The sequence below is a fragment of the Pan paniscus genome, chromosome 18 (assembly GCF_029289425.2).
Source record: "Pan paniscus chromosome 18, NHGRI_mPanPan1-v2.0_pri, whole genome shotgun sequence".
Lineage (NCBI taxonomy): Eukaryota > Metazoa > Chordata > Mammalia > Primates > Hominidae > Pan > Pan paniscus.
Window position 1 is genome coordinate 82,179,056 of NC_073267.2, and position 12,846 is coordinate 82,191,901.

The 12,846-nt window shown below is 43.2% G+C and overlaps 1 protein-coding gene across 1 annotated transcript in view; it reads left to right on the top strand.

Moving 5' to 3' along the window:
* PKD1L3 (polycystin 1 like 3, transient receptor potential channel interacting) overlaps window positions 1-12,846 on the top strand; it is a 79,236-nt gene that overhangs the window by 27,769 nt on the left and 38,621 nt on the right. Inside the window, exons 13-16 of the mRNA XM_003829498.4 lie at window positions 2,315-2,545; window positions 4,415-4,516; window positions 5,107-5,285; window positions 9,043-9,189. Of these exons, the coding sequence (XP_003829546.1) occupies window positions 2,315-2,545; window positions 4,415-4,516; window positions 5,107-5,285; window positions 9,043-9,189 (659 nt within the window). The remainder of the gene's footprint in view (window positions 1-2,314; window positions 2,546-4,414; window positions 4,517-5,106; window positions 5,286-9,042; window positions 9,190-12,846) is intronic.

The following is a 12,846-nucleotide window of genomic DNA, read 5'->3' on the forward strand; positions in this document are numbered from 1 at the left end:
AGGATGATGATTACTTTTAGACGGAGTTTCGCTCTTGTTGCCCAGGCTGGAGTGCAATGGCATGATCTCGGCTCACCGCAACCTCTGCCCTGCTGGGCTCAAGCGATTCTCCTGCCTCAGCCTCCCCAGTAGCTGGGATTACAGGCATGCACCACCACACCCAGCTAATTATTGTTTTTTTCTGTTTTTTTTTTTTTTTTTTTTTGAGACCAGTCCTTCTCTATCGGCCAGGCTGGGGTGCAGTGGCGCGATCTTGGCTCACTGCAAACTCTGCCTCCCAGGTTCATGCCATTCTCCTGCCTCAGCCTCCCAAGTAGCTAGGACTACAGGCACCCCCCACTGCACCCGGCTAATTTTTTGTATGTTTATTAGAGACAGGGTTTCACCGTGTTAGCCAGGATGGTCTCGATCTCCTGTCCTCGTGATCCACCCGCCTCGGCCTCCCAAAGTGCTGGGATTACAGGTGTGAGCCACCGTGCCCGGCCTAATTACTGTATTTTTAGTAGAGATGGGGTTTCTCCATGTTGGTCAGGCTGGTCTCAAACTCCCGACCTCAGGTGATCTGCCCGCCTTGGCCTCTCAAAGTGCTGGAATTATAGGCATGACAGAGAGAGGATTCTTAGGAAGGCATCTGCACCATTCATAGCCTTAGGCAGTCATAGCTGGACAATGGCTATCAAGCAAATCTGTAATCAGTTTGTTAAAATGTAGATTCTGAAGCAGTAGCTCTGGTCAGGCCTTTCTAACAAGCTCCCAGCTGATCCCAGTGCTGCTTGTTAGGGAAACCATACTTTGAGTAGAGAAGCTTGAGAGCTTTTCTCCTCTCACAGCACAGACCAGTTGATTGCAGAAGGCATCGGATATTTCCCACCTCCTTGAAGCACGTTGAAGTGCTTGGACTCCATGAAAGGAATTGAGCTGCCCCATGTACAGCGCAAGAGTTCTTCCAAAGGCAGACTTGATTGGGCCTCCAGGACTTAATTCTGTGCCATGGAAATAAGTAGTCGTAATGACAGTACTGGAGGCTTTTCACCCACGAAACCAAACACAGAATTGGTAGCTTCCATGTAATCACCTACTGACATATTTTTAAATATTATGCAGAAATGTTCCAACATATGGAAAGCCATAAAGAATAATAAAAAACATTGAATGCATATTCAGCTTTATCAAAGTTAGTATTTTGCTCTGCTTCATATTTTCTTAAATAATAAAACACTCATGAATAATTTAAGCCCTCTGTGTATCCCTCTCTAGTCTCTCTCCTTCCTTCCCTTCCACCAAAGGGTAACTACTGGCCTGAATTTGAGGGGGGAATTCATTCTTTCACCGAATATTTATTGAGTGTCTTCTACGTGCCATGCCCAAGTCTAGGAACTAGAGACACAGCAGTGAACAAGACAATAGCCTCATGAACTGACGTTCTGGAGAGGGAAACTGACAATGAATAGATAAATAAGTGTTTTGCATGCTTCTTAGGCTTTGTGCAAATGGCATTATACTGTACATATCTCTTGTTTTATTCACTTAGCATTTATCCATGTTGATACATCTACCTCTAATTCATCCATTTTTAAAAATTTTTATATTTATTTATTGTTTATTTATTTTGGAGACAGAGTCTTGCTCTGTTGCCCAGGGTGGAATGCAGTGGTGTGATCTCGGCTTACTGCAACCTCTGTCTCTCAGGTTCAAGCAATTCTCCTGCCTCAGCCTCCCAAGTAGCTGGGACTACAGGCATGCGCCTCCAAGCCTGGCTAATTTTTATATTTTTAGTAGAGATGGGGTTTCACCATGTTGTCCAGGCTGGTCTCAAACTCCTAGCCTCAGGTGATCCACCTGCCTCAGCCTCCCAAAGTGCTAGGATTACAGATGTGAGCCACCACACCCGCTGATTCATTCATTTTTAACTGCTGTATAGAATTCCATCAGTTTGCCTCTGCTTACTTATGTACTTGTTAATTTGTATGTTCTGCTATTGAACATGTAAGTTGTTTCCTATTTTTGATAATTATAGACAAAGGTGACAAAACATTCCTTTTCGTATATCTTCATACACATGTGCACAGTTCCCCTAGAACATGTATACACTCAGAACTGGAATTGCAGGATTCAAAGAGTTTGTTCTGCTTCAGCTGTACTAGATGTTGCTAAATTGCTTTCCACATTGGTTATATCAATTTACGCCATCACCAGCTGTGAATGAGAGAACCAGGTACCTCTTTCCATCTCTAAATTGCTGGTGTTTGTTTTATGTCTGTCCCCTCCTTAGCACTCTGTCCGACTAGAATCAAAGTCTTGATTCTAATTCCAGGTTGGGCCACAGAGCACAATTCTGAGGACACAGTGTCTCTGTAACCACCTGACCTTCTTTGCCAGCGACTTCTTTGTCGTGCCCAGGACCGTGAATGTTGAAGACACGATCAAACTGTTCCTTCGTGTGACCAACAATCCTGTTGGGGTGTCACTGCTGGCCAGCCTTTTAGGATTTTATGTGATCACAGTTTTGTGGGCTCGGAAAAAGGATCAAGCAGATATGCAGAAGGTAATGAGACTTTGATTTCAACAGATTTGCCATGATGTCTTGAGTAATTAAATAAGATGAGGGAAAAAACACCTTCGTCAAAAGCAGCAGGAAGCCTGGTACTGGGAGGTATAGAAATTCAAGTGAAACTTTTCTTAAATTTATCTTCATGTCTGCTGTCTCAAGACCTGAGAACTTTTTCTATTTTTTTTTTTCCTTTGGTTCCAAGATTGGACCTTGCAGGACTCCTTCTAGGTCAGGAATGAGCCAAAAGAAAACACTAGCCAGGTGTAGTGGCTCATGCCTGTAATTCCAACACTTGGGGAGGCCAGGGCAGGAGGATCACTTGAGCTCAAGAGTTCAAGGCCAGCCTGGCCACCATAACAAGACCTTGTCTCTACTACAAAAAAAAAAAAAAAAAATGAGCCTGGCATGGTGGTGCATGCTTGTAGTCCCAGCTACTTGGGCAGCTGAGGTGGGAAGATCGCTTGAGCCCAGGAGCCTTGAAGCTGCAGTGAGCTATTGTTGTGCCATTTTACTCCAGCCTGGGCAACAGAGACCCAGTCTCCAAAAAGAAAAAGAAAAGAAAAGACCTAGAGAGCTTAACTAAAGTCAAATGCAAGTTTATCTTACTTTATACATTGGATATGAAAGTTACATGTAACTTGGCCGGGTGCAGTGGCTCACGCCTGTAATCCCAGCACTTTGGGAGGCCGAGGCAGGTGGATCACCTGAGGTCAGGAGTTTGAGACCAGCCTGGCCAACATGATGAAACTCCATCTCTACTAAAAATACAAAAATAAGCCAGGCATGGTGGCATGTGCCTGTAATCCCAGCTGCTCGGGAGGCTGATGCAGGAGAATTGCTTGAGCCCAGGAGACAGAGGTTGCGGTGAGCTGAGATTGAGATCGCCCCACTGCACTCCAGCCTGACCGACAGAGTGAGATTCTGTCTCAGAAAAAAAAAAGTTATATGTAAATCAAATTGTAACTTAATGTAACTGGCCGGGTGAGGTGGCTCACGCCTATAATCCCAGCACACTGGGAGGCCGAGGCAGGTGGATCGCTTGAGGTCAAGAGTTCAAGACCAGCCTGGCCAACATGGTGAAACCCTGTCTCTACTAAAAATACAAAAATTAACCGGCTGTGGTGGTGCATGTCTGTAGTCCCAACTACTCAGGAGGCTGAGGTGGGAGGATCACTTGAACCTGGGAGGCAGAGGTTGCAGGGAGCCAAGAATGCACCACTGCACTCCAGCCTGGGCAACATAGTAAGACTCCGTCTCAAAAAATAAGACTACAACTATAATATACAAGAAATTTATATGGCATGTTTTTTAAAACAAAAATCTTTTGACAGCCTCTTCTTTCCATGTGTTTGTTCTTCCTATGTTTTCTTGCACTTGGAAATTCTAGAATACGCCAAGTGTTCACTTCTTGTTGCCCTGGGTGTAGGGTTGTCAGCATTAGTAAACAAAAATACAGGCTACCTAGTTAAATTTGCATTTTAAATGAATAGTGCATCGTTAGTGTAAGTGTGTCCCAAATTATTCATAGTTTATCTGAAATGCAGATTTAGCTGGGTATTCTCTGTTATCTGGTGACTGTACCTAAGTGGGAAGGAGGTGGAAGGATTTAGAGGCCCAAGACCTGATCGGGTGATTCTATGACTGTTTCACTTGAGAGGCACAGGCCCTGGAGGTTCAGGCTTCATCCCCACTTTAGTGACTTAGGTCTGCTCATGTGTCTGTCTGCTGCCCACACCTCAGCCCTGCTTTCTGCAGGGCTGCCAGACACCTGCCGGAGTTCATCCTCCTGCTCCTCAGCTGGAGGAGGCAGGAACTATACCAAGTGGAGGCCTAGTAAGTTGCATGGTTCTGCTTTTCTTGCAGGTGAAGGTCACCGTCCTGGCTGATAATGACCCCAGCGCTCAATTTCACTACCTTATTCAGGTCTACACTGGATATCGAAGAAGGGCTGCTACAACAGCTAAGGTTAATGAAATAAATGTTTTTCACATTGCCTTGTGTCTTCTGCCACATGAGACACACTCTGAGTTGGTGATATCCTGGCAACGAATAGCACTTTAAAAGAGACTAGAGATTGGTATTTTCTAGTTCTAAACTGTACATGTGGGCCGCGCATGGGGGTTCACGCCTTTAATCCCAACACTTTGGGAGGCCAAGGTGGGGAGGTCACCTAAGGTCAGGAGTTTGAGACCAGCCTGGCCAACAAGGTGAAAACCCTTCTCTACTAAAAATGCAGAAATTAGCTGAGCGTGATGGCCCATGTCTATAATCACAGCTACTCAGGAGGTTGAGGCACGAAAATTGCTTCAACTTGGGAGGCAGAGGTTGCACTAAGCCAAGATCACACCACTGCACTCCAGCCTGGGTGACAGAGCAAGACTTCGTGTCAGAAAAAATATATCTATACTGCATATATGAAGAATTATCTATGCTTGTCTAAGATCCGAAATACTTGATCTAAATAGTTTTCTATGTCTTCGTCTTTCTCCTTAGGGATAAACCCAAAGAATTGTGTTAAAATTCCTTATATTTTATCTTTCCCTGTCTCATTGTAGGTTGTCATCACCCTCTATGGATCAGAGGGACGGAGTGAGCCCCATCACCTCTGTGACCCCCAGAAGACAGTCTTTGAACGAGGGGGCCTGGATGTCTTCCTTCTCACCACTTGGACCTCTCTAGGGGACCTGCACAGCCTTCGGCTCTGGCATGACAATTCTGGCGTCAGTCCCTCCTGGTGAGTACTTACATCCTGTTGGCTGTTGCTGCTGCCTTGTGGATCCAAGAGAGAAGAAAGCAGATCACCACAATAAATCACAGTAAAGCTTTGAGCCAAATAGTAACAAATGACTATTAGATTTCAGTTTCAAAGCTGTCTACACAGAATAAGCCCTGGAAAGAAGTGTGAGAGATTAACAATGTGATTTTTTTTGGATAGTAGAATAATAGATGCTTTGTTTTCACTAATCTCATTTTCATTAAATGTCATGATTGTGAACAGCAAATAACACCATGAAATATTGCCTGAAAGTGCCACAAATTAAAAGTATTTCTAAATATGAAAAAATATCCTTAAAGACTAACTTTAGTAAACAACTATCTACTGACAGTCAAACTTTGAGTCAAATTTAAGAGCTTAAGGGCAGGGCGCAGCAGCTCACGCCTGTAATCCCAATACTTTGGGAGGCCAAGGCAGGAAGATCACTTGAGGCCAGGAGTTTGAGAACAGCCTGAGCTACATAGGAAGACCCCACCTCTACAAAAAAAAAAATTCAAAAAAAATCGCCAGGCATGGTTGTGTGCACCTATAATCCCAGCTACTCAGGAGACTGAAGTGGGAGGATAACTTGAGCCTCGGAGGTTGAAGCTGCAGTGAGCATGTCTGCACCACTGCACACCAGCCTGGGCAACAGCAAGACCCTGTCTCGGAGGGAAGGAAAAAAAAAAAAAAAAAGTCAAGATCTTAAGGAAGGAGAAAGAATTACTGTATGAGATGTGCCTAAGGAGTTAGAGAAATAACTAGACGATGATAAAGTCCTTGAACCTAACGTGTTAGGTTTGAATGATTCAGTATCTTCCTTCAGCAGCACCCAGAATTAGGAGAGGTGCTAGAGAAAGTAGATGATACAATTAATTAAGAATGAGGATTACTGGTTCCTTGGAGTTAGGAAAAAAGAGAAAAATGAAGTAGAAGTCTTAAGGCTCAGGCACTCAATCTGTTGCCACATGTTGCCCACCCACAAAGAGCATACGGTCTGCCTAAATTTGTTAGCAAAATACATTTTTCCCCCTAGCTAGACATACCAGCCACTGGGCTGGTAGAGCCTAATAACTTCCTTGCTGCTTCCATTCTGTTCCAGTATGCACAAATCAGCTTGTAAACCATCCTTCCAGTTTTATTTAAAAAGGTGAATAATGTATAGTAAGCACTTGAAAAGATGTTCAACGTGGTTAGTCATCAGTAAATGAAAATGACAGCACTAGCCATCCATCAGAATGGCTTAAATTAAAAACTCTCACAAAAGGCCAGGCACAGTGGCTCACGCCTGTAATCCCAGCACTTTGGGAGGCCGAGGCGGGCAGATCACTTGAGGTCAGGAGTTCGAGACCAGCCCGGCCAACATGGTGAAACCCTGTCTCTACTAAAAATACAAAAATTAGCCGGGCATGGTGGTAAATGCCTGTAATCCCAGCTGCTCGAGAGGCCGAGGCAGGAGAATTGCTTGAACCTGGGAGGCAGAGATTGCGTTGAGCAGAGATGGTGCCACCGCAGTCCAACCTGGCAACAGAGTGAGACCATCTCCAAAAAAAAAAAAAAATTCTCACAAAACCAAGTTTAGGGGAGGATGGGGAGCAACTGAAACACTCACACGCCCCTAGTGAGAGTGTAAAATGGTATGGCCACTTCAGAGAACAGCTTGCCAGTTTCTTGTGAAGTTAAACATACACTGACCATGTGACCCAGAAATCACACTCATAGGTATTTACCCAAGATAAACAAAAACGTGTCCACTGCAAGACCTGTACACATATATTCATAGCAGCTTTATTAGTAGCCCAAAACAGAAAACATCACAAATGTCTATTGAATGAATAAACAAATGTTAGTGTATTGATTCAATGTAATACTACTCAATGAAAAGAAAACGATTGTTACATGTGACTACGTGGATGAATTTTTTTAAATTATGCTTAGTGAAAGAAGCTGTACATAAAGAATGTATAGGCCAGACACAGTGGCTCACACCTCTAATCTCAGCACTTTGGGGGGCCAAGGTGGTTAGATCACTTGAGGTCAGGAGTTTGAGATCAGCCTGGGCAACATGGTGAAATTCTGTCTCTACAAAAAAATACAAAAATTAGCTGGGCGTGATGCCTCATGCCTGTACTCCCAGCTACTTGGGGGGCTGAGGCGGGAGAATCATTTGAGCCCAAGAGGTGGAGGTTGCAGTGAGCCAAGATCGCACCGCTGCACTCCAGCCTGGGCAACAGAGCAAGACCCTGCCTCAAAAAAAAAAAAAATACATATATATAGAGAGAGAGCATATGATTCCACACACATAAAATTCCATAAAAGGCTAACTATTCTATAAAGACAGAGGACAGCAGATCATTGTTCTCCTAAGGCCAGGAATGAGGGGGCAGGAGGTGACTGGAAGGAGGGATAGGGAGCTTTTGGGGGTGATATTTTGATGGTGCTGGTGTATAAACGTTTGTCAAAATACATTGAACTGGCCAGGCATGGTGTCTCATGCCTGTGATCCCAGCACTTTGGGAGGCCAGGGCGGGCAGATCACGAGGTCAAGAGATCGAGACCATCCTGGCTATAACACAGTGAAACCCCATCTCTACTAAAAATACAAAAATTAGCCGGGCGCGGTGGCTCCTTCCTGTAGTCCCAGCTACTTGGGAGGCTGAGGCAGGAGAATTGCTTGAACCTGGGAGGTGGAGGTTGCAGTGAGCCAAGATCACACCACTGCACTCCAGCCTGTGCAAGAGAGTGAGACTCTGTCTCAAAAAAAAAAAAAAAAAAAGATTTTGACGAGAGAAATTTAAGTGGTTTCATGACAAACACAGACCCTTGGGGAAAATAGCATCATTACAGTAAAGGAGGAGGTTTGCCGAATAGTTGTGAGGTGAAATCAAACAGGTTGAATAATCAGGTGTCCCAGAGGACAGGGGTGTGAACGGCTGAAGTTAGCGGAGAAATTAGTGATAAAACACTGTGGTTGGGAAAAGGATGAGCTCTCAGGGCCTATGGCTCTGTGAAGTGGAGATGAGGCCTGTGAAGCGGAGATGAGACTAAGTAGAGTGAGAAGTCATTAATGTAAATGATAAAGACTACACCCCATTTATGCCCCCTGATGATGAAAGGCAGATGGGATATTTGAAAAGGTGGCAAGCCATTGTCACATATGGGACAGAGAAAGGTTATAAAATGTGTAGATACATACTGATCTATTCATAGGTGAGAAAGGTTTGCAGTCTGGTGTCTGGTACATGAACTCCCTTAGAAGTTGGGAAAGGAAAGATAAGATCTACTCTCTTTTCTTTTTGTGTTTTTTGACAGAGTCTCATTCTGTCACCCAAGCTAGAATGCAGTGGTGCAATTTCAACTCACTGCAGCCTTGACCTCCCGGGCTCAAACAATCCTTCCACCTCAGCCTTTCAAGTAGCTCAGGACTACAGGTGCACACCACCACGCCCAGCTAATTTTTATATATTTTGTAGAGTTGGGATTTTGCCACGTTGCTCAAGCTGTGCTCAAATGTCTGAGCTCAAGCAATCCGCCTGCCTCAGCCTCACGAAGTGCTGGGATTATAGGTGTGCATCACCATGTCTGGCCTCAACTTTCCTTCCTTTCCTTAGTTCTTGCCTTGCAATGAAACAGTTCATTTACTTGGACAGTTTACTAATGGTCTGAGATTACGTCTTACTACAGACAACTGATTCAAGCCCATCTCCCTAACGTGGTTATCTTCATTTTACTATAGGTATGTCAGCCAGGTAATTGTCTGTGACATGGCAGTTAAGAGGAAGTGGCATTTCCTGTGCAATTGCTGGCTGGCTGTGGACCTCGGAGACTGTGAGCTTGACCGGGTCTTCATCCCAGTTTCAAAGAGAGAGCTCTTTTCCTTTAGGTACTGTTGGAAAATTACTATTAACAGTGAATATTGATGTTCACTATTAATTGAATTGTTCATGATTGAATTGTTTTTAATGCAAATTAACATTTTATTAATGTATTATTTCAAACATACATAAGCATTACTGTTGTGGTTGTAAATGGTGTAACCATTACCTTAAAAATCAGAAGGAAGACAAAAAGAGATTCGCAGTATAAAAATTATAAATATTGCCCTTATTTTCTGAAACTGTTTACCTAGAGAATCATTTATAAATTTACTAAGATATCTAGGAATAAAAGAATCACTCAGATCAATGGAATATAAAAAGGATACCACTACTTCTATGATGCAAATATTTATGAGAACAAAATATAAAAATAAAGGAAAGTATTAGAGGGCTGTAGCCTTCAACTGACTTTCAAAGACACTAGTAAACTGGCCAGGCACCGTGACTCATGTTTGCAATCCCTGCACTTTGGGAGGCTGAGGCAGGCAGATCACTTGAGGTCAGGAGTTCAAGACCAGCCTAGCCAACATAGCAAGACCTACTAAAAATACAAAAATTAGCCAGGCGTGGTGGTGCACACCTGTGATCCCAGCTACTCGGGAGGCTAAGGCAGGAGAACTGCTTGAACCTGGGAGGCAGAGGTTGCAGTGAGCCAAGATTGCCACTGCACTCCAGCCCGGGCAACGGAGCGAAACTCCATCTCAAAAAATGCAAAGATGCTAGTAAACCAAAATAATTGAAGCAATGTACTGGTGAATTCACAGACCAGGAGAACGGTATAATGTACGTATCAACTTCTGTATCTTTCTAGGTATCCATGTATCTTTCTATGTCTCCTGAATGCTAAAGATGAGAATATTCCTAGGAGAATATACCTCTGCTATCTGACCTTCTTCTTATCTTCAGCTTTCTGGTTCAATATTAGGGCTCTCGGCTTTTTCCTCATGGGAACAAGATGATTGTAAGAGGCCCACACACCATGTCCTAGCCGGGCATGGTGGCTCACACCTGTAATCCCAGCACTTTGGGAGGCCGAGGTGGGCAAATCACTTGAGGCACGGAGTTTGAGACCAGCCTGGCCAACATAGCAAAACCCCATCTCTACCAAAAGTACAAAAATTAGCCAGACGTGGTAGCATGAGACTGTAGTCCCAGCTACTTGGGAGGCTGAATCAGAAGAGTGGCTTGAACCCAGGAAGTGGAAGTTGCAGTGAGCCGAGATACAGCCACTGTGCTCCAGCCTCAGTGGCTCTATCAACCAAACACCACGTCCTTACATTAAAATGCCTAAAGGCAAAAAAACATGGAACTGTTTCTTCTGGTACTTGACTCCCAGAACAAACAAGAAATGTGTATTTCTTTATTCAGATCTGCTCCAATTACAATTGCGGCATATAAGAAATTACTCCCAAAACTGAGTGGATTAAAACAACCATGTTACTTTTCTCCTGGTTTTGTGGGTCAGAAATTCAGTGAGGCCATGGCTGGGGAGTTTTCCCTTGGGATCTTTCATTCTGGCTGGGTCTGTTACTCATCTGTAAGCTCTTCTGTGTTAGATTTCCAAAAATGATTCGCTCACAAGGTCAGCAGGGGGCGCTGGCTGTCAACTGAGAGCTCATCTGTGGCTGTGAACAAAGCACCTATGTATGGCTTCTGCGTGGCAACCTCAAGAGAGTGGCATTTTTCATAGGGGTGGCTGTCTCCCTCCAGAATGGGCAGTTCAACAGAACTAAGTAGGGGCTTTAGCCTTTTATGTCCTAACTTTGAAAATCAGATTCAAGGGGAAGGGCCAAGGTACGGTGTCTCACTCCTGTAATCCCAACATTTTGGGAGGCTGAGGTGGGCAGATCACCTGAAGTCAGGAGTTCGAGACCAGCCTGGCCAACATGGTGAAACCCCTTCTCTACCAAAAATACAAAAGTTAGCCATGCGCAGTGGTGCACGCCTGTAGTCCCAGCTACTGGGGAGGCTAAGGCAGGGAAGTTGAACCTGGGAGGTCAAGGCTGCAGTGAGCTGAGATCACGCCACTGCACTCCAGCCTGTGCGAAGGAGTGAAGACTCCATCTCAAAACAAAACAGAGAAAACAAATAAGTCTTGAAACTAAAAATCATGGACTCTCAGCAAGAAGTGGGAAAAAAAAAAATGAGATCCTGTCTCTAAAAAACAAACCAAAAATATATGTTTTAAATTGTGTGTTGCTTGTGTATAGGAATAAACTGCTAGAAATTTTCTCTTCTTCACCAAAACTTAAGGGGTAGCGAATACTATTTCCCCTCCCTAGACCTGATACAGTTCTAGGTTTGTTTTGTTTTGGTTTTTGAGAGAGGGTCTCACTGTGTTTCCCGAGCTGCTCCCAAACACCTAGGCTCAAGCAGTCCTCCCACCTCAGCTTCCCGAGTAGCTAGGATTACAGGCATACACCATTGCATCCAAAGTTCTAGTATTTTTAAAACATATATAGACATATTTATTCAAACATACTCATTTTTGTTGCAGAAATGTGATTTTTTATCTGTTTAATCTCTGTGTTTCCAATAGAGGAATGACTGTGAGTTTAATTCTCCTTCAGTTATGTAAGTTTTTACCGTATAGACATATTTTATATGTCTATTGGATGTTTATTAGGAGCATTTAAGTGTATGTTTGTTATTTCTTCTGGATACATTTTTTTTTTATTATATAGGTCTCCCTTTGATCCTGTTGACACTTTGTATCTTAAATTCCATTTTATATTAACTAAAGAAAGTTGACATACTGATATTATTTCTATTGTTTGTTCTTATCTTTTTACTTTCAGCCCTTTTTATGGTTTTGCTTAGAGTTATGTCTTGCAAGCAACATATAACTGGATGTTTAAAAAACCAGATCTAATAATCTCTTTTAATACATGAGTTTAATATGTTTACATTAACTATGATTACCAATCCATTTGGACTTAATTTACCATATTATTTTGCATTATTTGTTATAATCCATTCTCTTTCCTTTATCTACTTTCCACATTGTCAAATTGACAGGTTTTGTAGTTTTTTTTGTTTTTTTTTTTTTTAAGGTTCTCTGCCTCTTGGTTTGTTGGCTAGTTGGTTGTTTCTTTCAGATGGGGTCTTGCTCTGTCACCCAAGCTGGAGTGCTGTGACATGATCACAGCTCACTGTAGCCTCAACCTCGCCAGCCTCAGGTGATCCTCCCACCTCAGCTTCCTGAGTAGCTGGGACTACAGGTGTGTGCCACCATGCCTGGCTAATTTTAAAACTATTTTTGTAGAAACAGGGTCTCACCATGTTGCCCAAGCTAGTTCTTGAACTCCTGGGCTCAAGTGATCTGCATGTCTTGGTCTCCCAAAGTGCTAGGATTACAGGTGTGAGCCACCATGCCTGACCACTTCTTGTATTTTTAATCTTTGCTGGTTTAGAAACTGTACATTGTATTTTTTCCTCTTTCTCCTCTTGTTTTTCCACTTCCTGCTTCTGTTCCTCCTCTTCCTCTTCTAATTCTTTTTATTGGTTACTTTTAATTTTTAACACACTTTTTCTCCATATTAATTTTCTAAGAAGAATGTTTCTTCTGCCTGAACATGACAAAGAATTAGCAATGCTTTAACCATTCTTGAGTAACCTCTCTCCCAATTCCCATGTTTTAAATTACTCTCTAGTGTTATGGT